The sequence below is a fragment of the Orbicella faveolata genome, unplaced genomic scaffold, assembly GCF_042242905.1.
Source record: "Orbicella faveolata isolate gen_17 unplaced genomic scaffold, um_ofav_v1 contig_1, whole genome shotgun sequence".
Lineage (NCBI taxonomy): Eukaryota > Metazoa > Cnidaria > Anthozoa > Scleractinia > Merulinidae > Orbicella > Orbicella faveolata.
The window spans coordinates 13,946,699-13,973,302 of NW_028301536.1; the positions used below are offsets into that span (position 1 = coordinate 13,946,699).

Genomic DNA, 26,604 nt, shown 5'->3' on the forward strand with positions numbered 1-26,604 from the left:
CAACTAGTCTATCTTGATATCATTGTGTTCAATTTGAACCCGGCGAAAAAAGAACGAGGTGTTTTATTGCGAAGGTATTTTGTAGTTTTTATTGATAATTTAACGTCCTCCGTGTTTTTTTTAAAGCCCCTGATTTCCGGAAATGACCTTTTGGTTTCTAAGAAATTCTGCGTGTGATTTGATTGGCTCACGACCCATATTAAGTTTAAGTATCTTAGACACTTGCCCCAGCATATTTTCCTTCACTTGCTCGAAAAGTGTTCCTTTCTGCATTTGGAAACCAGTTTTTTACGTAGATTATTACGCAGGCGAGGTATGCGATGATTGAGGAATAACTTTGCTATCGACAAGTCCTTGCAAGTTACGCCGAAAACAGAGCACCGCCGGCATCTGGCTTCCTCCTTGGACATTTGAGGTAACCTAGCTCAACTTTAATAATGAATCACTGTAACTGATATTTACAATACTACATCTTATATTTACTGTTAGCGGATTCGTTAATTAAATAGTCATTCACCCCTCAGCGCGGTGTCTTAAGTCTAGGCTAGCTAGAGAGAAGAAAAGAGGTATAAATAGGAAATAAATCAAAAGCGAATAATGCTTCTCCAAAAAATGGTGGCCATTGAGGAAAAGTTGCCCAGAGGTCCACTGATCTTTCACTTGTGAATGAACTGTCCAATGCCGGATAGAATTGTTAACAGAAACGTCCTCAGTTGCAGTAGGTGCCCACAGAGTAACTAAGCTGGTGGTTGTTTGAGCTAAGTTGCTGCTAAGATGTAGTCCTTAGACTTAAGATACGATGCATTGTTCATTTATGGAACATAAGTTAACTTGTATCGCCGTTTTCTTTGCGAAATGTGACACATATATTTTGCACGTATTTTGTACAAGTCCAAGTTAGGCGCGAATATATATCAACTCTCTGTCATTGGGAATTAAGGCCAGATGATAAACATCACTAGAGGCCGAGAGTGCAACTGGGAAATCAAGACTAATTGTTTGCTCGTGTAGAACGTAACCGATTTATGATATGACTCGCTGGAAAGAGAGTGATTGTGGGTAGGTAGTCAAAATTACGCTGGTTTTTGGAAGTTATTTAACTCGAATTACTTTGAAATTACAAGCTGAAAATGAAATTCGTGGGTAATTATTAACGGAACATTCCACCATTACCAAGGATGTTGCAACTTCCCATTGTCGTCGAGATCCCCTCGAGTTTCCCGTCGCTGCGGGAAAAGTTTTTTCTCTGCTACTTTTCCTACCGAATCGAATTGGCTTAATATGCCGGTACAAGTCCCTATGAATAGTCCACGTCGTCCAAAGAAAGTAAAAACTAGACAGTGTCCCAGCAACCAGTTTCTTCGTTAAAATACTCCTTAATAACCTTTGGAGTCGAGTCAGAGACAGCTTTTTTGCTACACACATCTCTCTTGTGTGCTGATTAGTACAACACTGAAATACCTGGTGACCATACTTCGGAACTGCGGTGAATTGAATTGATATGTGACATATACCTATCTGGTCCTTTTAAATGCTGTTTTCGACCTTTTACGCGTTCTATACTATGCGACTTCGGCATACCGTGGAATTCAATAACACACTCATCAGTCATGCTTCAATGCAAAGTTGCATTCATAGCTGTCTCACCATTTAAAAATGCAGAGTTTTGGCAATGATCAGATGCTGTCCAGGCTTTTGGCAAAATTGTTTTCAGATTCTAGTTTAGAACGCTTCGTAAATCTGATTCCTCAGCTGTAGATTGATTTTCTTCACAAGTTAATGCATAAAACTCTTTAAACTGGTTCGGCTGCATTTGCAAACCAACTAAATCAATAGCACAGGATTCCCTACAAACGGGAACTAGCGACAGGGAGTAGAAACGAGGAGTAGTGTTTGAAATTAACAAATGAGTGAAGAGTGGAGGCTTCATAGGTTTTTCAGCTGCATAGAGTCCTGGACTTTGATCGGGAAGATTTTGAACATTTTTCTAAAATTTATATAATTATACATGTAGCGGAGCAAAGGCGTTTTACAGCCTCACAGCCAATTAAAAATTCTCATAATCATTTTTTTCATTCTTTAAACTCTATTTTGTTTCAGAGGTGCTGTCAATGGACGACTGGCGAGGCCAAAGAGGCAGAGGAAGTGGAGGTGGAAGAGGCCGTGGGAGGGGCGGTGGAAGAGGCCGCGGAAGAGGGGGTAGAAGGGGTCGTGGTGGCGGCGGAACTCCGAGAAACCAACCTGAGCTTAAGCTAGGATTCGGGGAACTTCAAGCCCTTGAAACCAAAACCTCGGACGAAATAATCCTCCACTTAACATCGAGTCGATGTTTCCCAGCCACAGAGTATTTATTAAAACAGCAGTCAGTAATGGAAGATCGCTGGATTGTCTTGATCGTTAGCATTGTTACGAAAGCCTGTGACTGCAGCTCTAAGGAGGACCTGTTAAAGCTACTCAACCTGTTACGAGGGTCGTCGTTTCTCAATTTGCAACTCAGACCATATTTAAACATGCTATCTGCTAACAGCTTACCTCCTTGTGACGTCGCAGTGTTTTTGAAAAATGTTGTCAAGATAATGAGCGAATTGCTCCGAAGATTCCCGAGCTGTTATGCTGATCTTCCGGTGCCCGACCTGTACTGTGGAACAAAAAGGCTGTCTGACACGGGACAGTTGGTTGATGGTGCCCTCGTCACAGAGGTAGATGAACTAATGAAATTGAGATCCGAGAAGGCCGAGGAGCTGAAGAGAAAGGAAGATGAAGAACGTCAGAAAAGAAGGCAGCCTCGCAGAGATGGTGAGATAAATAAGAAACATTTCCATTCTTTGTATTTCTCATCTATTCGTGCACTGATGAAATATCTCTGTACTTTTTAGCTGAGATGAACGATGATGTTGATCCACCCGATAGTTTCCGCTGGCTCTCTGTTGTTCCAACTCAGGAAGACATCTTGTCTGAAGGACGGCCCTTTCTCAGAAGGAACAAAATTGATGGGAGCTACAACGATGCGGAACATTATTTGGACGTACAATTTCGACTCCTTCGTGAAGACTTTGTGCGGCCCCTCCGTGAGGGGATCGCGCAGTTGCTGGAGCGTATGGGGTCCACTAGGATTGGTGCACCACAGTCCTTACAAGACATACGTGTGTACAGTAATGTTCGGTTGTTGTATCCTGTATGTACCTCCAACGGCATCCGCTACCGGATCAAGTTTGACAACTCCAGACTCAGGCATGTAAGCTGGGAGAACAGCAAACGGCTCATCTTCGGCTCACTGATTTGTTTGTCCAAGGACAACTTTAATAGTTTTGTCCTTGCCACTGTGGCCGATCGAGAGCTGTGGGACATAAGCTGGGTAAGTTCTGAACATTATTCATTTTGATGAAGGTTTGTTTAGCATTAAGTGGGTGATCATTGCAGGCCCTCTCTGCCCTACAGAAGGCTTCTTTTGTTTTCTCTTGAAAGCGGTCGAGGATATGCAAGTAGTAGTAGCTGGCGAACGAGACCCAAGAGAAATCGTCAGCTACGCAGGTTGATATGCAAGAAAAGGGTGGAAAGATTGGAGAGAGGCGGCAGATTTCCTTCCTCATGACGACGCTGTGTTCCCGATCAATAGTGACATCTTTACGAAATAAGTTATACCGGTCTTTAACACGAGTGAAGAGGACCGAGTTGTTCGAAAAGCAGATTAACACTAATCCAGAGTAAAAAGTCAGCAAGGCTCAGGGCTGTGCACTACGTGTACATCTGCGTCTGCAAACGCCTGCAATTTGCTTTTGTCCACACGAGTTAATTCGGCGATCTTTTACGCATAATCAACACGCAGGTAGCCAGGTGGGTTCAACTGGACCCTGAAAAGTTAGAAACCTTGAATGAGAATCAAAGTAAATTAATGTTTTTCCTGGATTACCTTAATCCTGCTTTGAGAAATAAAGAGATTTCAAAACTTTACGTTTCTTTGCGAACGGCAAAATTTCCACTTGGAGTTCGTCTTAAATGATCACTTAGGGGAGCAGTTTTGTGAATTTTCTAAACGTTTTTTTGTCTTTTCTTCTGAAAATGACAATGCAACTTTTATTAGCTCTTACTACCCTATCTGCTTACTATGTGGGTGTAAAATAGTGGCAATTGTTCCTGTCTAGGGAATACTGAACATTCAGGTTATACGTCTATACGATCAAGCAAGACTTGAAGAAGGTGACGTGTACCAGATGGTAGAGAGTACTGCCTTCTTTGAAGCTTATCGTCATGTGCTGGAGGGCCTGAGGGAAATTGATCCAGCAGAACTGCCCTTCCAGGTGACATGTCAATGCCATTTTTATAACCAATTTCCCGCAGTACATTATTCGGTCGTTTATTTATATTGAGCCTCCTTATGTGTATTGAGGTAAGAGACTGTACGAATCAATCGTTGATGATCTACACAGTTGAAAACATTGTGATTTTGTTGGCCTTCGTATCCATCACGCTTTCCCTGAACAAAACCCTGGTGCACCATCGCACAACTAGAGCCGTTAGTTACACAAGTTAAAAGGAACAGCTAGTGTTTATTTTTCGTTTTTTACTATGTATTGTGCAAAGTGCCTTTGATCATCATGCGTGAACCTTTCGCTTTACTAATTTCAACTATTGTTAGAAATTGTTCTGAAATCTACTTAGATTTATAAAGAAAACGCTCCTCCAACCCTAATTTAACATCTGTATGATGTGGTTCTATCAAAACAGAAGTACATTGTAAATTGCCAGAAAGAAGTGGAACGTCCTGCCTATGTAAACCAACACGGGACCTTTGATCTGACACCCATCATGAAGAATCCACACCGGACTCCTACTGCTAGGTATAACAAGCAAAAATTGAAGAAATTGTGATCGACTATATTGTGCTCTTGGACATGCTGTACATGTTGACATGTCTAGTAAGATATATATCTACCTCATTGCACAGCTGGCGAGATATCCGTGTGTATGAGGTGTACATATATCTTATTAGACATCTTATTAGTAGCTGGCGGTTTCGACTTTCATAGTGCGGAACGAGCCGCGAAGACCGTGCCGCGAGAAGAATGTCACGGCTTCGCTCACGTTCCGCGACACGAAACCCCACTGAAAAACCACACCAAAACCGCCAGCTACGCAGGTTATGTCGCTTTATATTTTTACGATTCTTACGAAATTGCTCTGATCGTTGCTATCGCTCTGGCAAAAAATTGAGTGATCCTTACGACTGGCAGTTTCCATATGATGCACAGAATAAAAAATGTCGGAGAGGAATCGGATGAAATAAGAACGCCCTGCATTCTGGTATATTTGTCATCGCAGCCATTGCTGCAATCTCTCGAGAGTGGTTTCCATATGATCGCAACGTTGACTTCAGTCTCTACAATCGTTGAGGTAGATCTGAGGTTTATCTCAGTGAACGTTATCCATGATCGCTCGTTTAAGAGTTGTTCCCATTTGCATGGCAACGATCGCTGTTTTTTTTTCTCAAATATAGAAGCGATCAAAAGGAAACCAGCCTACACGTAAATGGTTTTGTTCAATTCTCTCTATAGCACTGCAACGCCGCTACAAAGGCTGAAATTACGGCGTTCACTCGGCTTGGGCATGAAAGACGCGGTTGGAAAAGGTAATTTTAAGTTTTAGCGTGTGTTGAGTGTTATATGTCCTCCACCATTAGAGTTGATTTACTCTCAGATTAAAGGTCACAAAAATGGCCCTACTCCTAAAATACTGGGCGTTGTCCTCGAGATCACCTTCTTCAATGATTAGTTTCTGATCTCTTCAGCTAACACCGCTAACACTTTATTTCTATCGAAGGAACAAATATTCCACTCTTGAACCTGGCCTCCTGGCTGTCTGCGGAAGATCTGGGTCTAGATGACTCTCAGTTCAAAGCGCTTCAGATGGCGCTGACCAAAGAATTCGCTGTCATTCAAGGACCGCCGGGGACTGGAAAGACGTACATTGGTTTGAAGGTAGATTGATTCTATGGATCCTTTTCGTAACTTTGCCAGTTTTGGAGTAGCTGTTGGAGAAAGATGATCAAATGTTCTTTAAAACTTGGCATGTTAGCAAAACAAAGACAGGACGAATTTTTTTCTTGCAGATTGCCAATGTTTTACTGCATAACAAGGAGAAGTGGGACAGTGGTAGAGCGTTTCGGTTTAACACCTATCGGTGTGGCCAACGAGCCTCTTCTGGGCATCGCCCAATCCTTGTTGTCTGCTACACAAACCACGCCCTTGATCAGTTTCTGGAAGGAATCCATCAGTTCCATCCCGACGGAATTGTGCGAGTTGGAGGGAGAAGTCAGAGTGAGACTATGAAAGAGTGCAGTCTGTCGGAATTGAAACACAAAATGTATCAGGTTTAGTTCACCAGCAAATTTTGATAACGTTCACTCCGGACAGCGATCTTCCCAAACAAGAATTCACTGAGAATGGAGAAATGACGACCAATTCCTGAATAAAAGAGGCGTTAGTTACATTATGGATCGTAGTCCTTTGCGCCATTCTTGTCCTAAGCTCTTTTAAAACATTTGGTAGGAAAGACTCTTATCGGAAAAGTTTGTTAGACCTGAAACAATTCAACTGGGTTACGTGTCGTTCCAACTAACGGGAGCCTCCCTTTGCTCGCTACATTCGTTCGCTACTGAAAATGTACTATGTTTTCAAAAAGAAAAATTTTGGTCAAACGTCCTGGATTGATCGAAGGCTAAAACGAGTTGACATTTTTACATGCAAAAGGCGTAGTCTTCAGATTGAGATTCCTCGGTGTTTTAGTTCCCTTTGTATGCGTCCGTGATTATTCACATTGTCACAACTAACTATGTGTACCATTTATTAATTTTATATTACGAGCCCTTTATCACTGCGCACGCTACTATTGTTCTTACTTAATTCTTGGAGAACGATAGTGTTTTTAGCTTTAGTAAATTCATTCAGTATTTCAATTTCCGCAGGAATATGTGAGATATACACGAAAACATAGTAATGGTTTTGCTTGTTTTTCGCAGCCGTGGTAGGTATTGAATTTGGAGTAGATCTTCCGAGGGCAGTGGTTGTTAACCAAGAGTAACATATCACTGTTATCTGTTTTCTTGTCTCCATTTCAAGGAGTTAAATCGATGTGAACCAACGGATGTTTTAAAGAGCTAAAACACCAGGTCTGATTTTCGTCCCGGTTTGTAGAGCTGGTTATCAATCATCTTTCTCACAATGTCCGAGTGCGGCAAGGAGCGCGGGTTCACTAAATGACTGGAAATTGGGCCTACTCAACGCGTGACAACTTTCGGTCAAACGCAAAAATGCAACACCACTTCCAGTTTTCGTGACATCGACGTCTGTGCGGATTTGAAGAAAAAATGTGAAAATGTGCAGGACTTGTATAAGAAAACGTTTTAAAACGAGCAGTGGTAAACCAAATTACAAGCTGATAAACTAGGTGGATAACAGTTATCTTTTTCTATACGTGTGTGGAGTAGTACAAGTCTTAACTCTTCAGCTCAGTGACTGTCTTGGATGTAGAAGAGTTATAAAAGAAACGTTTTGGTGGGAACTGGGCGCGCATAGTGGGTTGAATTGTTGTGGACTAAGACAAATATTAAACTGTCCACTAACCAACCATAGCAGACAATTATTTACAAGTAACTCTGTGATGATAAGGAAGATAAGCATTCTTTTTTTTTATTTATAAAACTACCTCGGGTATCGAAAAGAGTTTTCCAGTTTACCTAACGTAAATAGCTTTCAAGCATTCTGTTTATTTTAGACAATATCTTTCTAACTCTGCTCGACAGGACGAAGAAGTTCCCGATGACATCAGATATGCCATTAGCAGTGCTCGTAAGAAACTGAACGACACCCGGTCAACGGTGGACGAGTCATTGTATGGGTTACAGAGATGTCGCGAAGACGTACTAAATGAAGACGAGTTGCGTAACCACGCCCGAAGCATGACGTCCGCTCATTACGAGTCTTTGAAGCAGCCGTTTGTTGAAATTGCTGAAAATAACGAGAGCTGTATCATGCAGTGGTTGCAGTTGTCCATGGACTTGGCAAATCCCAACCAAGGAGGTAATGAACAGTTGTAGATGCAGGTGATAATAACCGCTCCTTTGTTGTTCTTGTTACTAGAACTTATGCATCAGTCAATTCCAGCCGTGCCCATCCTCCTCCCGGGCAACCGCGGAACATTTGCTCACGTTGTCAGTCCCGAGGGTGGGGCATCCGCAATTTTATCGCCGCCCGGGGGCTGGACATTTGCGTACCCCGGGGCGACCCCGGGCATTTGACACACATGTTTTGGAAAGTGCCATGGATGAGTTCATCGGGAAAGACGAGTTGTTTGTCGAACAATGGCTTGTCCGTCAGGGACTAGAGAAACTTGTAGATGTTTTTAAAGGTATGTTTTCTCAATTTTAGATATTTCTTCATTACTTGTAAGCATATAAATAAAAGCGACAAGGTGAACTATATTTTGTTTATCACAAAACAATCACTGACGTGAACACGACTATTTCGCATTTCGCATTCAAAACTAGCCTAGCATTTTTTAAATTCATGAAAGTGGAGTTAAAATACTTAAGGTTTGCGAATTCAAATGATGCGATCTTCAAGAAAGATCTTGTGAGCTTAAAATGCAATGCATCATCATTTAAAATGTCTTGATTCTTCGCAGAAAAAGTAGCCTGCGAATGCAGGCGCCTATCATCGCTCACGGCTGGGGGCACGTCCGCCGCAATCCCAGCTATCCTCTAGCAAACTGTTAAAAACAAATATAAAGAAATAAATATAATCAGAATAAACTGACACGTACTGTTGTCCTTGAAGTCTTACTGTTGCATTAAAATACTGAACAGTTGACCGTTTTATTAATTGATTAATTAAAAAACTGCGGAGGTGTTGGAAGGCGACGATCGCGGGGGCGGGGCATTTGCCCTCTTTCTTCGTCCCCACCCCAGGGCATTTAGACAACTTATGTGTCCTCACCCCGGGGAATTTGCCCATTGTTTTAAGAAAATGTTAATGCCCGGGGGTTAGCCCGGGGGGGAGGGGGGATGGGCACTGCTGGAATTGACTGATGCATTAGCATCCAGCCTTTCTCAGACGTAGTCATCGCAATCGAGTCCAGAGTCCAAAATTGAGCTGCTACATCTATGAAGGCACCCTCTTTTGATTCCCCGAGAAGCCTTGAAGAGAAATCCTTACTGGTGGAGAATGTTTTTAAGTCTGTATTTTGATACTACATTCGAAACTCCCGCAAGCGCTTACGGGAGGTGGTCGCTTACGAGAGCTTAGACCATGTTGGGTCAAAATTTTGCCTCATTAGCATATGGTAACTGCAGAGACCAAGAGAAAATGAGTTAAATGTGTTATTCGTGTAAAAAGTCCATTTCAAAAAAAACTCCGGTACTTCCCATTGGGACATTTCCGTCTCTTGTATTATCCAGGAATGCGATAATGTTACAACCCCAAGGGGGGGGGGGGGGGTTACTCCCCTACATGGACTATATAGGTATGTGCGGCCCCAAAGGGTAGGGTTTTTCAGCCGTTTTGGTCATAAATAGGGTATTCTTTTTTGCACTCTAGCCTTGATATCAGTATGTATTTAAGAGGACGCCACTTTTTCATCATTATCGAAAAGAAAATCAACAAAAGACCTTCACAAATTATGTTAACGGTAATTTAACATTGGTCTAAACTAGGGAACTAATTGTAACGCAGATCTGGAACAGGATTTTGATTTAAGGGTCAGGTCATAAATAAGGTAGGGAATATAGCAGATTTTGGTCATAAATAGGGTAAGGGTTTTGGGAAGCGGGCCGCACAACCCCGCCCAATTTTTTCGTTGTAACCCCCCCCCCCCGGGGGGGTTACAACACCTTATTATCCACTTTCCTCTCTATTATATGTCAAGTGGTCGCTTACGGAAGGTTAAAAACAAAAGAAAATTTCAGACTTTTACCTCTAAAAGTGGTCGTGGTCGCTTACGAGAGGTGGTCGCTTACAAGGGGTGGTCGCTTACAACAGGTTCAAAATATGGTGATTTGACTTGGAAACTTTTGGTATTTTGGAAAACTGGTCGCCGAGGAGGGGTGGTCGCACTCGGAAGTTCGTCTGTAGTTTTTTATTAAGGTTTTCTTTTTCGCTTTTAGAAACAGTGTTGAGTATGTCCATCACAGATCACATCTGAAAATTTTGCAATGTATGGGTAAATTTGGTACACCTTAGAAGGGGCGAAAACAAGTACGTTAAAGAGGAACGCAACTTTGTTGTGGTACTGCGCGCCCTTGGTGATTGTTGTGAAGAGGATATAACTTTAACATAGAAGAACATTGCACTCATACACGGAAATATATACCACTGATCATGAGGGAGAATTTCATAAGCCGACAATAACTAATATACTTTGGTATTAATCAAGGGGGAGAAAATACGGGAGCAGAAGCGGAAGCGGAAGTGGAAGGGGAAGAAGCAGAAAAGGAAGATGACGATAGCAATCAGAACCCGGATGTACGGTACGAAGCTGACGTCATTCAGGATCAAAGAATTCTGAACGATGATGACAGTGATGATGACATTGACGATGGGCACGGTTCGAAGCCAGCTAGGAAAAAGGAGGAACTGGGCGCTGTGGATCCTTCCGATGTTAGCAGGAAAAGCGAGGATGGATGGAAAATTCAGAATGCTTATCGACTGAGAAGGAAAATAAAAAGGATCACGATTCGCGAAGTGAGCAAAAAAGATGTCATGCCAGATGAGAAAGCGAAAATGGTAAGCAACTAAAAGCAAGGCTATGACCATGAGAGAAAAAAGGAAAAGTCCAAGTCATTTATCAACCTACCTATAGGTGATTATTAGATTACAAATGGAATGACATCTCTAGTGCACGGTAAAGTATTGTTAAGGACCCAAGTGCTAACATCTATGCTAGCAGAATCTCAAAATTTGAATGAGAAAGGAAAAGGAAAAAGCTCTGGGACTAGGATACCAGGAAGACTAAACGAATTCATTGTAGAGATTACTTCCTCCTTTTAGTATATGTGATTAACCGAACTATATTGCCATCAATACCGTTACAACAGTTATTTTGACCATTATTTCCCCTCACACACTGCAGGTTACAGATGTTTGGAGTTTGAGCCTTGAAGACCGCTGGAGTCTGTACCGGCGATGGCTGATGGATGTTCGCCAACACTACCGTCGCACCATATCCGACCATCAGTATAAATTGAATTGGGATGTCATGCGACTGAAGGAAGAAAAAGAAAAGTTAGACCTGAACATACTTATTGGTTCCGATGTAATTGGGATGACCACGACTGGTAAGAAATTTAAAAAGTTACAATTAAAAGAAAAAAAATGAATAAAGCAACTTCACATATACTCTGATATACATTTTTTTCATGTCTACATTCTTAATTGTTGTGAATTGTAATTTAGCCGGGCGTTGTAAAAATATTCTAAATAGTGCAAGATAAAAATCTGAAATCTAGTGGAATTCTACTAATTGTACACAGCTTCTACGTTCTGTTTCGTCAACAAAAACAGTTTCCTAAGTCCTTCGGTTCTCAGGCTGTGCTGTAAATGAAAGGCCCATCAGATTATGGCTTGACGCAGAAACATATTGTTCTTTCACTATCGTCGAAATGGCAAGATTTAGCTCTTTGCATAAAACAGGTGTTTTTTGTTAACTTCCATCAGAAGAGTAATTAAGGTGGCCGAACACAGTTTTCAAGAGCCTCTGCCTAATTCACCATTACTTTAAAGCTATTTATGCTTTGGCGCCCGTTTTTTGCAAGAGTCAAGGTTAACCACAGAAGGGTTTATTCTCACATTTTGGCTAAGGTGAGTGCTGTTGCCATGGCAACGGGGCTGGTTAAAAACAAGGCTTAAAAAATGGTTTTTGTTTATTTAAAAAAAATTCAATCGTTAGATTTTTTTCATCATTTGCCCACTATAAATTGACATTAAATCCCTTCTGTCAACACTGTTCTAATAAAATTTTGACATAGGCGACTTTCGTAATTCGCCGTAAATCATTTTCACTGCATGTTCTGTATTATCAAAAATTCCCTATGTGAAAATTCAGATTTTTTGCGATAGATCATTCGCGTGGTGTCTGAATTATTTTTTTGCCAAATTTCTTGAAATTCTATCGACTGGATCGTTAGAAATCGGCAAGTTTCTGCAAAAGCAATCGGTCTCAATTTTTCGAGCAACTGCGCATGCGCTGCATTTAACTGGGTTCTTTCGTTAACAAAGAAAAGCTGAGAATTGCTGGGTTCTTTGCGTCGTTAACTTTTCTAACATAGCTTTGTAATATAAGACTAAAGGCATCAATACACTGCGTTCAATAAGGGAGAAAAATAGCGCATATAGTGCGGGTGTTGAGTAAATAAAATGATCGCTCTACTGAAGGCATGTTTGTTTTTCAATACTTGTGCGCGCGCTGAATTGCATCAGCAAAAGCGCGCGCGAAAACTGTGTTCGGCCACCTTAATAGCCTTTTCGCGGATATCCGTCATAATTTAGTTTTCCCTTCTTACTTATATCAAATCATTTTTTTAAATGTAGGCGCTGCCAAGTATCGCAAGCTTTTGCAAGAACTGCGACCGCAAATTACCATTGTGGAAGAAGCTGCTGAAGTACTGGAGTCGCACATTGTGACATCGTTAACTCCTGGATGTCAGCACGTGATTCTGATTGGTGATCATCAACAACTCCGTCCCAATCCCACAGTCTACGACCTCGCCAAACACTACAACTTGGACGTGTCGTTATTCGAGAGAATGGTGAAGAATGGGATGCCATTTACAAGACTGCGTTTACAGCATCGCATGCGACCTGAAATCTCCAAAATGCTGGAGCACATTTACTTTGATCCCAAGTTGGAAAATCACGAATCGGTGATGAATTTTGACAACATTAAGGGCGTGGCTCGTAATGTATTTTTTGTGGACCATGAAGAAACTGAGGTAGGTACCCGAGCACGTATTGTCTCTATGAATAGGCTATATTTCTATTCTTGGTATTGGATTGGAACTAGCTAGCCTTGCAACTGAGACTAATGCAGGGAGCCTTTTCTAATACGAATGATAGACATAAATCTTTTTTTAATAATATCCCCACGCACGAGCCTCCGTTGCTACAATCCTGGCCAAACAAAAGTCCTTGGGACACTTGACAAAATAATAATTCAATTTTCCTACCACACCCCCTCCCCCCAAGCAATGTTGGAATAGTTGGTCTACTTTGGATAAATCAATCAACATCAACATTGTACTGGGGAGAGGGAGTGGGGGTAGGTTGACACTGAGAAAGGTCATATGTTGGCAAAAGTGTAAAGTGTCCCAAGGCTTTTGACCAGGATGATAGTATGTAATTTTCGATGGTTTGACAAGCGGGCTCGTGTTCTTTTTGAGTGATGTAAACTCGGGAGCGTATTTATGAACAAACAAAGGGGAGCCCTTCAACTCACGAAATCTGTTACAATTGTTTTTTCATGAGAAAATAGAACAAGCATGCCAGCTTGCTGCCTCAGTCGTGTTTCGTAATTTGCACTCAAGTAAGACTAAGAACAAAATTCGCTCAGATATTTTTTTTTCAAACAAATGGCACCTTCATATACAGTTCTGGTTGATCGTCTAGCATAGGTACTGAAAGTAAATATTGAATAAAATTGGTAAAACAGTTCCTCTTTTTTTCGTCAACCCCTTATTGTGTTCTTTCATTTTGGGATAACTGCTACTAACAAACTACGTTTACTTTTTATGAAAACATTACAGGCAACACGAAGCCAGATTCATAACCGCTCTCTGTCGCATTACCCTACTTAAGCAATTGCCATCCCTATCTCCTTTCCTTTTTGAACTATTGACATTCTGATAACACGTTGTCTCTTAATTCTCCAATGCAGGATTTTACCCCAGAAGGAAAGAGCAGGTCAAATGAACACGAAGCTAAATTCCTGGCCGCCCTTTGTCGCTACTTCATCCTTCAGGGTTACAAAAGAAAACAAATTACAGTCTTAACAGCTTACGTTGGCCAGTTAACACAGCTCAAAAAGGAACTTGTGCCTAAAGATTTCTTTAGCGGAGTTCGAGTCTGCGCAGTGGACAATTTCCAAGGCGAAGAAAGTGACATCATTCTTCTGTCACTTGTTCGAAGTAATGAAGAAGGCAAAATCGGTTTCCTCCAGATAGAAAACCGGGTTTGCGTGGCGCTCTCACGCGCTAAGAAAGGGTTTTTCTGCATCGGAAACATCAGCCTATTGGAGGCAAAGAGTACACTGTGGAGCAAAATAATCAAAGACATGCGAGAGCGCGGGAATGTGGGAAAAGCATTAACGCTCACGTGCCAAAACCACCCGCAAAACGTGAGCGACGGGTCATGTGCTGATGACTTCAAGACTTGGGCACCAGACGGAGGCTGCACCGTGCCATGTGCCAAGCTACTCAAGTGCGGTCACGTGTGTGAGATGTTTTGTCATCCGACAGACCCAGAGCACGAGGACTACGACTGTAAAAAGCCATGCACCAAGAAAAAGGCGCACTGCCCACTGATTCAGAAGTATTCCGGGAAATACTACCAAGCGTGTGGGCCTTGTATGAAAAGGTTTAGAGAGAACCATTTTCAGGGTGGTCCTTGCTACATCTGCAAGAATCAGTCTACATCGATGTGCTTCCGTGTGTGCTTAAAAAGATGGCCTTGTGGACATGAAAACGAGACGGAATGTTACGTGGATCCACTTCTCACTCCATGTAAGGCACCTTGTGGTGTGACATTAAAGTGTGGACACCCTTGTGCCGGTAAGTCTTTCAGGAACACAGTCACATCTATGAACTTTCGGATCAGGGTATCGGGAGGTCAAACTCCAAGAAGTGAAGTAACAGTATAACAATTCAATCCAGTGCTTCTCTTCTAGTTCAAATTAAAGTTTGTTTCAAAACGAGCTTGTATTCGTAGCTGTGAATAAAACCAGAAAATTTTAATCCTACTTCGTCTCAGGGGCGGATTTGGGGAAGGGGTGGATGGGGTGGCTAGCCATCTCACTCTTGGGGCAGCGAAAATGAAACAAGAAGATTGCGAATATTTGGCAGAAGTAAAGGCAATAACTCAGGACCGGTACCTCATTGTAATTTCTAGTTTGTGGCATTGCTAGTATTTCTGTTGTAACAGTTTTAAATTGGGTTTTAATTCTCAAATTGCAACATTTTGGAGCCATGTTTCATTGTTCTGCAACCCCAAAGTACTAACCACCCTTCCCCTCTTGAAAAATACTGGATCCGCTCTTGCGTCTTCCTTGGAAGTTGAGCTGAGACACTCTCAGCGTTCCGAGTGTTTAAGTTCACGCGTGAATGACCATCGTATTTGTAGAGATTCCTCTGTTACAAACGTTCAACTTTGAAACTTGAACGGTGATATTGAGATTAATATTGACAAGTTTAGAAGTTTCAAGTCTAACTCTGACTAAATACTGATGTGTAGCTTTTTTATGTATATTAGGTGACTGCAGTCGTTGTTGGTGTGGTCGAGTCCATGAGCCATGTGAAGCAAAGTGCGACCGTACCTTGTTTTGCGGTCACAAGTGTAAAGGACGGTGCAACAAAACCTGCCCTCCGTGCAACGAACACTGCGGCAACTATTGCAAACACTACAGGTGTAACAAGAAATGTGGTGAGCCTTACGAACCTTGTAACGAAAAATGCATGTGGCAGTGTCAGCATTACACATGCACGAAATCGTGTGGAGAGCTGTGCGACCGCCCAAGATGTAACATGCCATGTACAAAGCTACTTTGGTGCAGGCATCCTTGCGTCGGTCTCTGTGGGGAAGTATGCCCGAAGAAGTGCCGAGTGTGTCACAAGCAGGAGTTGACAGAGAGTTTTTTCGGCACCGAGGGCGAACCGAACGCAAGATTCGTGGAGCTGGCAGACTGCGGTCACGTGTTTGAAGTTCGAATGATGGATCAGTGGATGGAGCAGGCGGAAACAACGCATGACGGGAAGCCTGTTGACATCCAACTCAAGCTCTGCCCAAAATGCAGTGTTCCCATCCGCATCAGTTTAAGGTACGGCAACATCATTAAGAAGATTCTGGCAGACTTCGAACGAATAAAACAAAAAATTTTACTCCGCAAAGGGCAGCGTGACCAAGAAGTAGCCAGGTTCAAATTGAAGTTGCAGGAGATTGACAAGTTCCCCAAAGACAAAGATGTAATCGGGAGGTTGCTGGATCATAAGAATCTCTCGGTTGAACAAATCAACGTGATTGACAATCAAATCAGTTTGCTGTCTTTCCTTCAGACACTCGAAAATGATATAAGCTATTTTGAAGCTGATGAACGGTCTCAGGAAACGAAGGAAGACCTCCAGAGAAAAGTGGAACAACTTCGAAAACGTGTGTTACGGCTTCAGGTTCGATTCAGTGACCAAGTAATGGAAGAGCTCGGAGAAGAAATGTACAGAACACAGCTTCTGATCGACTACAGAATGCTGAAGATGCAACTTGACATCCGGGGTATTAAGCTAGGGGTCACTGACACTGTCAAGGTCGATTTTGTTAAAGAAGCATTCGATTCAGAGAACACAATTGGTAAGAACAGAAATTGAAAGGAAATTAAGATTTAGGAGCTGTTTTGTGTAAGTAACTGCCGAGAAAGACTAGAAAAAAGGGAGTTATTGCCAACCAGAAGAATTTTCGTTTCCGCTTCTACCTGCCTAGCACAGAAATGCATCATAATGGAAGGAAAGGCAAGTTTTGGTCTCTCGCATTTAAGTTTGGATTCCGCTGTTTGAAAAAAAGTGTATTTGTACGCGCAAGCGCAAGATTTTACTCTTACAGTAGTCCTTGCAATATTGAATCGTCTGAAAAATTGGAAACTCTTGGGGCGGTTTTACTCCAGATCCACCATTAAAAAGCTACATGTGTTGTCCTAGCATTTTACTGTACTACAGGCACGCTATCCCGATATAATCACGTACTATTGGTAAGTATAAGAAATTTAATAGTTTTTTTTTTGCAACATTTTCAGACAAGAAACGTAGAGAGCGATACAGGGCTCGCATTGAACGAATAAGACGTGAACAAGGCCTTCAAGAGCTTAACCAGACTGTAGCAAGAGAGGAGAAAGATCTGACCGTGAAGGCCATGGGGCTGACACAGGGACACTGGTTCAAGTGTCCAAACGGTGAGTGTGACTTTAACATCAATGTGCAAAATTAAATTAATGCTTTTCATACAAATTCTCTTTGGGAAAATTTGGATAGTAACTTTTTTTGAAATGACTCGTTCGTTTTTGACGTACAGGTCGTGCAGGAATGTCCGTTTGCCGAACTCGTCACACAGACAAGAGAGTCAGACATATTAAAAAATATCGTATTAGCCCTTGGTCCGTATACTGAAAGTTACGGATCCTCGTATTTTCCACTTCGATTTATGCCCACGCGAGATCAGAAGCGCGCGTGCCGTAAATCAGGGTCCGTAACTTATAGTACGGACCTCAATCTCGGTTTGTAAGAGGCATCAATCTTCTTTATTTTGTACTCATAGCTGCATTAAAGGTCAGTTACACTATATTTCAATCGACTGATTAGATCTTAGTTGATTTCACTGGCTTTCCAGTTATGTTCCTTTTCTCTCTGCCCCGATCTTCTCTCTTTACTCGTTTTTTGTTTCCTACCCATAAAGGTCACATCTACTGCATCACAGAGGGTGGAGGAGCGATAGAAGAAAACAAATGCCCAGAATGTGACTCAAGAGTTGGTGGCCATAATCATCAGTCATGAGCAAGAAGCCAGCTACTTGGAAAACGTCCTATGCGACGACTTCTTCTTGGCCAACAAACACAACAGTTTGTTAACACCCAAGAGACTTTCTGTGACTTTCTGTAACTAAGGTACCAGCTTAGGCATTATGACTGATCTAACAATTAATCATTTAGCAAAAACTAGCCAAATGTAAGGAACTTTTCCTCGCGCTTTAATTTGATGAAACGGGTCTTTGTTTCGATTTTTAAGTGGCAAACTGAAAAACTTGTTCTCCTGTGTGGCAGCTTTTAAAATTGCTTGTATTTTGCGTTGAAATTTTAACAGTTCTGCTTTAAAGTAAGAAATTTCATCTACATTTTTCAAGCAAGAGTCCTATCAATTGATTTTTTCGTTGCTTTTTGCAATTTTGCCGGGCTAAAATCCAAGCAGGGTCTTGAGTAGATAATGTTCTAATCGGCGTAGTTAACCGAATATTAAGCGTGTTAAGTCGTTTCATTTGTGATTTTTATCACTTGAACATAGCGAATAACATAGATAGAGATTAAGGTTGAATTCAAGGTATTCCTTTAATTTGAAACATATTGGTTACCAGATTAGATTGCAAAGAAGCCCTGCAGGTTGGGAAGCTAAGAAGGGCTTCTCGACTAAAGTTATTCTCAACATAATACCGGATTCCGATTAAACAGTTGACGTTTACTGTCAAAATGACTGGAGATGTTTTTTCACTGGAGCTCCTTCGCTTTACTGGGTGCAACGAGAATTGTCCGTTTCTTTTTTGGATCGAAAAGTGGTGTAATTGTCCTTAAAAAACGTCCAAAACAAGATTCTTCAATGTCTGTTTTTATTTTAATTCGTATTTTCTGTACTCCTCAGAGCTTCAAAGCGAGTACCTCAAACACTAGCTAACCCATTATGTGGATGATCACTTTACACAATTACTGTGTATACTACATGAATTAACAAGAAAAATATTAAACTCCTCTGTCTTCCCTCACTCCAGAAACGTCGGCGTTATTGGTTTCAAGCTTTGGTGGGCTTTTGATTGTTAAAAAAAAAAAAATGTGATAGGTGAAAGTTGTACACCAATTTGAAAAGTTATTGTTTGTCTTCATAGAGGTAAAGGAAAGTTTTTAATTTGTTGTGACTTTTTTTTTCGGTGAACTCGTTCCAAATGTGGAGTGAGAGGGGACTAAAAGAGGAAAGATGTTGGGAACAATATTTTTCTTTCCTATCCGTGTTGTCGCGATTTGAACTTTTTTCCTCACCCACCCAAATGATCTCAAAAGCCTCCAAAACACCGTGTTTCTGGAGTGGTAAATAGTCAAAGTTCAATTAGGAGTCCACGACAGCCTTGGTAACAGTGATCTGTCTCATGTGACGTCGGTTGGAGAAGTTGTTATTGCGCGTGCTCATGTAACAGTACTCCCCAGGCTTCTTGATGCGGAAACACGGCGGGTTGCAGGAGGCTGGGGCGTTGTCAAGTTGAGCCCGTAGTGGTTTCTTCTCATCTGTGTAACATCCCTTGTTAAGGCGAAGATTTAACGTAGCAGCGTCAAAATCAACTGAATCAACCACTTCAAGAGGCAAGCTGTAACACGCTGCTGGCTTGAGAGAGCTGCATCCTTCCTTTACCCAACACGTTAGTGCGATCCGTACCTGAAATGAAAACGAAGTCAATTTCGTCTTATTGGTAGATTAGGTACGTGTTGTTTTGTGAAAGTTTATGTTTGATTGATGCCTCCCTGCAAGGCATGCGAAATGAAATTGCCCCACTATCAAAGCTAAGTTTTTAAGGAACACCTTCAATGACATACTGAATCGGACAATTAGGAGCCAGTCGAAAGGTGTTAATGCTAGAAACTCTAAACAATAGAACACTTTTTTATAACACCTTCGTTTTAGCTGAATATTATTTGAACTATCCAGTTAAGTGTATAGCACCCCGAGGTGGTGTTACTGAGCAAGTTATCTCAGATACTTGTCAATAAACGTCCGTATGGTAATGATATTCTCAAAATTGTTCGATAAATTAACTAAATTATTCCAGCAAAGGTCTAGGGAAGGTGAAGGAAATAAGCAGATAATTGGGCGCATTTCTTTCAAAATTGTTTACTTTAGTTTCTTCTCTTTTGATCTTGTTTTCGTCTGTTGTGTCAAATCAAGGATTTTAATTTCGTTTCGCGTGTTAATTATCTTTCGGCAATTGCTTCCGTGGTTCTGAAATTGTCATTTGCTGCTCAGTTTTTTTTCCCCTAAAATCAGTGTTTGCAAAGTTCGTCTTTTCCACTTAGATGTACTTTGGATTGCAGTGTTTTTTGTTCTTGATTAGCCTCTTCCAGGAGTTCAGTTGGTTGGGGCGGAACGCGAAAAACGGTCGCGCTTTTTTTATTATTATTATTATGTTTTCGCGCGCTGTTTTTCGCGCTGCGTCCCAACTAACGGAACGCCTGGAAGAGGCTAGTCGTAGATGAATACCTAGCTCTTTAGAGTGCACAAACCCAAGCAAAGCTAAAATTTAGGCTTTTAACTTGGTGCATTCGTATGCGTTTAAGCCCAATGCAATTGGAAGTTGGAGTAGAACAGAACTTGAGTAACAGAAATAAATTAGGAATTCTTCTTACGTGCTGTTCCTTCTCCGTCGTTGTTGGCATTGTTGTTTGAACCTGAAAGATCATACAAAAACAACAGTAAGACCCAGTAAGCCATAGATTGCGGGTGGCTATTATCAATGCACAGACATTACATGTACATAGGTTGAGCCAGTAAAATTGCAAGATAGGACACCAACCGTAATAATTGTTTTAAAAATCACTTTAAAAACACTAAATGAATCTAATAGAATTAATGGCTTTTTTTCAGAAAGCTCTTTCCCAAAAAATCAGTTTCGTATAGCTTGTTCTCACCAGACCAAACGAAACACACCACATCATCCGTTGTAACTGTAATGCGTTCAGGAGTGAAACGATATTCCATGGCTCGATAAACGTGCGCAATGTTTCCTCTCTTTCCCATTTCTCCGATGTAGAATATGTTGGAATGCTGGAATTTTGGAGGAAGGAAACTCCGCGGTTTAAGGAGAAACACGTGACTTCTGTCCTGGAATGTTCGGCCGAGCTGCGCGGTGTTCAAAGCGAGCTGTAGATCGGTTTTACCATCAACTGCTTTGGTTTTAGGGTCATTCTGGACTCTACAAAAAGTGGTCACATCTTTACAAGAATGATTCAAACGGTGAACGACAAAAAGGCGTGGTTATCTTTATTAAATCGATTGATCTCTTCATTTGCAGGGAGATAAGATGAATTAAGATCTAGATATGGCGGGCCGCGGAATCTGCTTTTATAATTAGCCACTTATTACAGGGCATAAGACTAAGAATTAAACAATTCTCAGGAGTTTCTGGTTGATTAAAATGCAATTCAATAAAATTCTCAGCAAAATCATTCGTGATATGCTTCTGATTATAACTAACGATAATTTGAACTGAAGATCTTTGGTTTAGACAGCCCTAATACTTTTAGAATATGTGTTACAAATCACTTACTGATCATTTTTACTGGCATTAAATTCTCGTGGGACGTCAGCGGTTGTAATATTGTACCTGAAGCAAAGATTCACGAGTTATCTTCTCCAACAGAACAGTCAACCATACAGAGAAAAAAAAAACACTGTGTCACGCTAGATGTCACTTCTGAGAACAAAGGAGGCGACGGCTTGAATAAAAGCGGTTCGATTTAATTCTTATGCGGAGCCTGTATCTTGAAAAAGCATTCAAGTCTGTTGAATTATCCGCTTTCTACTCTATTTAATAACTCAGTCTTTATATAACTTTCATCATCAGAAAAGAGTTCCTGGCCGAAAGCTTATTGTTATCATTCGTTGCCTTTAAAATTGGAAAGACTCGGAAAAGGATTTCAGTGAAAATATCTTCGTTCACATAACATTGCTGGAGATGTTTTAGTCTACCTGTTTAATTTACTTTGCAACCGTAGAAATGAAGCTAAAGCCACTGATTTTAAATTTGAGAGAACATGGCGTCTACACACCATTTAATATCTTTCCTCACCTTATTCATAACCGGCGCAACGTTGAGTGGTGTTGGTTGGGAAACATGGAACCTTTCACTTGTACGACGAAAACTTTCCCTCCATGTTCATTCCGTTGTGGTTAACGACAGTGGATGGGGCGTAGATCACATCCGGGGTTTCATGAAGAACAACATACTTTTCCTTTTCGTCCGATCCTTGCGAGTGCATGTGAGGCTCGTACGGTAAACCTTTCGCCAGCCTCTTGTAGCCCTTCTTCTAGCACGTTTCCAATACGCCCTGGGTTTTTTCCAAGTAGTTAGTGATAAATTTAACCCACTTTCCCCCGCTCAGTTTACACGATGTGGCAGTAATGTACTTGGCAACGCAACTAACAGCCGGGCGATTGTCTTCTTTTTTTGGACAGTCATGGTTACCAGATAGCTTTGATGGCATGATACATAAATCTAAAGAAATGTAAGCAAACAAATGCCAAGTAAAAAAGGTATGCTGCAGTATATTTTGATTGTCCAAAAGACCTGCACGCATAAAGTGGTTAGGGGTATTTATTCTTGCTATAGATGTTCTCTTTCAGCAATAACAGCAACAAAAACAACAACGTCCAAAACCTGTCTATCTATTTATACTCGTAGTTACATTTTATAGTCAGAAAAAAAAGTAACATTGAATTAAATAGAGTCATCGCTGCCTGGAAAAACCATAGGGGCTAGTGAAGTCAGGGAGCCCATTAGGTATTATATATAGATAAACTGAAATAAAGGTCGGTTGACTGAATTCACATGTAGTGTACATGTAGCTTAGGGCTGAAAACAAAAAACACCTACACAACACTCACAGCACCCGCGCAGCCAGTATCATACATTCGCTGTCTGAAAACGAAAGACACATGTAAATTAGCAGATCGCTGATGGTAGCCATTTATACTCCTGAAGAAAGGGCTCAGTGTACAATAGAGAAGTCCTTTGCCCGAGATTACGGCAAAAGCAGTGTTCTCAGTAGATGCTTGAAGTCAGATCCCCTCGGTCTGAGATCCAGTGGTCCAACCACGATGTCGCTGCCTATCTCTTAATTAAGCTAACTACAGCAGTGATTTGAACTGCTCAATAAATACTCACATTTGTATCCATATTCAGGACTGTTGACGTAATTTTTCATCAAATCCTTGGTCTTTTTATCACTCACCATGATAGCAATGTCCTTCCACGGGGTGGGGCCCCAGTAAGGATAGTAATCGCGCTCCTCGGGGACCTCCAAGCCCCTCCTTGTTTCAGCAGGGTTTTGTCGCGTGTAAATCGGAAAATTGCCTCTAAGTTTCTGGTCAGCAGTGAACAAACCTAAAACATGAATAAAGGCATTGCTTGTATTTTCTTTTAAGGCGCCTTTCAAATTTATCCTTTCTCGGGCTAAACGAGCTAGGCAGAATACCTTTCTAAAAAGAATATAACTTAAGTGAAAGGTCGTGCTGTTTCTATGGTAACCTCTGTACATGATAACCTATAATGCCATGAAGAAAATAACAACTTGGGGCAATTTGTTCACTAATGATCTGGTGCAATACCAAGATTGTAGCATCACCTGATAAAGCGTCGTACTATTGATCCGTCTAATACCACAGGTACTTTTTATGACGTCGATTTCTTATAAGGCCTTATTCATTTTTGCTGTAAACGTTTATCAAACGCCGAGGTCAGCCGGAAAACGGGGGGTGGCGTTCGATTTTTTATTTTAATTTCCCCTTTGCGATATCTTTGTTTCTTTCTCTGCGGTATTACGCCTGATAGTAAGAGGCTGGCTCGTGAAGTCCACGGTCTCTTGCAATGTAAGCATTCTCTCTCGCTCCGTTTGCAAAGCCCTGAGTATTCAGTGTTTGACCGTTACGTATGGTATGATACGCGAACTCTTTGTTCACATCCGCTTTCAGCGGTAGCTTGCCGTCGGGGAACTTCACGTCAGGAAAGGCCTGACACATGAACTGTAAGATAACTTGTGTTTCCACTCTGTCATCAGTTTTTGGGCCGGCCCGTGTTGATTTCTCCACATGATTTCTACTTCGGATTTGGCCTTGGCTTCACATCCACTCATGTAGAACACCTTCATAGGGAGGCAGCGTGGCCGAGTGGTTTAGGGCGCTGGATTTGAAATCTGGAGGTCCCTGGTTCAAATCCTTCACCCTACTGCTATCTGGATTTGTTTTCGGTAGTCCCGAGTTCAACTCCTCGACTGCGTTGTGTAAGTAGCCAACTGGTCAGCCTCCCACCAGTTGGGATTCTTAATAGTTTATTTTCTATTTGCAATATTTGGTTACTTATTTACAGTGTCCCCAATTAGCACAATAGTGCTAAATACATTCGACACTTAAATAAAGTTATTATTATTATTATTATTATTATTATTATTATAACGAATGGTGGCAAAAAACAAACAAACAAACAAACAAACAAACAAAATAATTCCTATCTGTGAATTCAGTAGATGTATAAACACTAGTATGTGACCATTCAAAGACAGGGATTGAGGACGATATAAAGTATTTCTTACACAACTGAGATGGTTCTAATTTTTAAGTTTGTGGATAAAATATATATCCACTGTTTATTATGCAAAATAATCAAACTTGAAAGAGAATACTTTTAAAACCGAGGAAAGAAAACGAAAAGTCCTTCGCTGTGGATAACTGAAGAGTTCTCAAGCATATATTTATCAACAATTCAAAGCAAGAAAACCTACGAATTGAAGAGGTCCAGTCGAAAAGTCAGTTCTTGCAGACAGTGAAATGAAAAAGTGGTTGGCCTTGAACAGTTCTGGAAATAGTCCAGTTACATTGCCATTTTTTGTGTGTTGCATGACTAGTAAAAATGTATTTAATTGATACTACTATTGGTAACTGTCTGTACTCTTTAATATTATCTCCAGGGTTAGTATGCTCAGCATCGCCAACATTGTATCCAGCCTTGCCGTTATTCTAGAGAGAAAGTAAATCTTATCAACAGTTTCTGTTTTCAACAAAAGATAGAATATAGAATAAGGGTAACTATTATTGTTTATTGTTATCAGATATATTCTCAGTAAGGCCTTTTCGTTCCATTCTAAAGCAGTTTCACGAACAAAGGTCGTAGATGTTCTCTCGTGACGTTTTTTATCTGACAGATTGCGTGACGAGTCCAAAGATCGTTCGCCGGGATTCTGGGTAATATAAGATCATAATGGGTGAGGTGAAGACGTCAAAGAACAAGTACTTGGCCAGCTCGAAACAAATAACTACTATGTATCTTTGAAATTGCGTTCTACCTGTGAATCAAACAATCTGTTTGCGTTCCTAACGTTATCTTCAATTAACTGCAATCAAAAGAAATGCTTTAGCTTAAGTAACGAGAATTACTACCTTGGAAACGGACAGATTAAATATTCTGAGAACTTGATTTCTGTTATGAACTTTACGAACTCTGAAATCACCCCTCTCGCCTTAGTATGAGTTTTTTGTCCGCGCGCGTAACTTCAGGTGATTTTAATTAGCCAATCGTGGCTCAGAATGCGCTCGCGCGTACAATTGAACTTCGCTGTTCTAATTTTGCAGATTTTCATCTTTGTTGTATTTTCTTGCCGTGTTTAAGATTTTAGGCCAGCCTTGCCGCTGTTTTTGGAGTTTTGAGTCTAGCTTCTTCACCGTTTTTAGCCATTGTGATTCGTTGTTTATTGTATGTTCTGGATTACGTGGCTGGTTCATTAAATAGTTCGTTTATTTGGAGTCTGAGCCTACAACTCACTGAATACAATTTCCAACGATTTCGATTTTTTTTTTAAGTTTCCAACTTGTTAGGTGCTGGCGGAATTCTTTTTTAAGGTGCTGGGCAATTACATTCTGGCTCTAATTTCAAGTAAAATGTTAACTCTTTTAACTGAACTGAACTGACGCTATCTGCCATCAAATTTTTAAAATTCACTTACAGAAAAGTTCCGTAAGGAAAATTAACGTTTGCAGGCTTGGGAGCAAATGGGCAAGAATGAAAACGAATAAAATTATATCAAATTAAATCGATCTTACCTTTCACTTGAATAACAATCCGTAGTTTCGAATTTGAAGTTTGGCTCGTTGAGTTAGTCACAGCGAAAATGAGTTAAACTAAGCTTGCTAGCCTTTTCATTATCAGTATTTTGCATAAGTATGCGATAAACCACTTGCGTCAGTAGATAAAACAAAAGTATTTAACAAAAGATGTTAATCTAGATGAATGAAGTTAAATGCTATCTACTTGCCCAGTTTTGACGAAAACGTACATTTATCTTTAATTTTCAGTCTCGGTTTCCCACATGGCTTTTAAAAGTGTACAAATTCTTTATAATCAACAATGATTTAGATAAACATATACAGGCAAAAACTAACGATAAACAAATCCGACGTTTCGACAAGCGAACCTAAGCCTCAGCTCATTGATCAACAATGCGTTGTGTATAACTTCAAGTGTGACCAGTGCGATGCTGGTTATGTCGGTTACACCCGTGGCCATCTGTTCGTACGCGTTGATGGACATAGAAGCAAGACCTCGTCAGTACGCAATCACTATGATAATAGACACGCAGGCAGGATTCCGGATGACCTTCGCAATTGTTTTAGGGTGTTGAAAAAATGCCACAACAAGTTTGATTGTCTCGTTAATGAGACGTTACTCATTAAACAATTACGACCGTGTTTAAATGTACAATCAGACTCAGTTCGCGCTAAAGTCTTTGTCTAACTTATGCAAATTAGAAACTCTGAACTCTTAGTTACTCTTGAAATCGCATATTTAA

The 26,604-nt window shown here is 40.9% G+C and overlaps 2 protein-coding genes across 3 annotated transcripts; one reads left to right on the plus strand and one right to left on the minus strand.

Moving 5' to 3' along the window:
- The first annotated feature begins 213 nt into the window (after positions 1-213).
- LOC110061356 (NFX1-type zinc finger-containing protein 1-like) lies at positions 214-18,478 on the plus strand. 2 transcript variants are annotated; one of them, XM_089290701.1, is made up of 16 exons: positions 214-415; positions 2,101-2,796; positions 2,877-3,355; positions 4,143-4,298; positions 4,726-4,838; positions 5,553-5,626; positions 5,818-5,975; positions 6,107-6,367; positions 7,799-8,075; positions 10,426-10,775; positions 11,122-11,326; positions 12,579-12,979; positions 13,921-14,812; positions 15,510-16,598; positions 17,038-17,193; positions 17,694-18,478. In XM_089290701.1, exons 2-16 carry the CDS (start codon positions 2,112-2,114, stop codon positions 17,789-17,791), a joined length of 5,394 nt encoding a protein of 1,797 aa, XP_089146827.1. In that variant the 5' UTR covers positions 214-415; positions 2,101-2,111; the 3' UTR covers positions 17,792-18,478. The 2 variants fall into 2 exon arrangements, with proteins under 2 accessions (XP_089146827.1, XP_089146832.1); XM_089290706.1 differs by lacking the exon at positions 17,694-18,478 and having other exon boundaries at positions 15,510-16,074; positions 17,038-17,175.
- Positions 18,479-19,105: 627 nt separating this feature from the next.
- Positions 19,106-23,785, minus strand: LOC149118176 (protein DD3-3-like). The gene is made up of 7 exons (XM_089282130.1): positions 23,695-23,785; positions 22,932-23,150; positions 22,136-22,262; positions 21,315-21,371; positions 20,696-20,960; positions 20,395-20,436; positions 19,106-19,429 (listed from the first exon to the last, which is right to left on the minus strand). The coding sequence occupies exons 1-7, from the start codon at positions 23,783-23,785 to the stop codon at positions 19,106-19,108; spliced, it is 1,125 nt and encodes a 374-aa protein (XP_089138256.1).
- Positions 23,786-26,604: the final 2,819 nt, after the last annotated feature.

Coding starts and splice junctions, on each gene's coding strand:
- LOC110061356 (XM_089290701.1), top strand. CDS start 2,112: ATGGACGACTGGCGAGGCCAAAGAGGCAGAGGAAGTGGAGGTGGAAGA. Junction 4,299..4,725: donor CAGCAGAACTGCCCTTCCAG/GTGACATGTCAA, acceptor CTATCAAAACAG/AAGTACATTGTAAATTGCCA. Junction 12,980..13,920: donor TGGACCATGAAGAAACTGAG/GTAGGTACCCGA, acceptor TCTCCAATGCAG/GATTTTACCCCAGAAGGAAA.
- LOC149118176 (XM_089282130.1), bottom strand. CDS start 23,785: ATGTGTCAGGCCTTTCCTGACGTGAAGTTCCCCGACGGCAAGCTACCG. Junction 20,961..21,314: donor AATGCCAGTAAAAATGATCA/GTAAGTGATTTG, acceptor CACTTTTTGTAG/AGTCCAGAATGACCCTAAAA. Junction 19,430..20,394: donor CGACGGAGAAGGAACAGCAC/GTAAGAAGAATT, acceptor TTTTCATTTCAG/GTACGGATCGCACTAACGTG.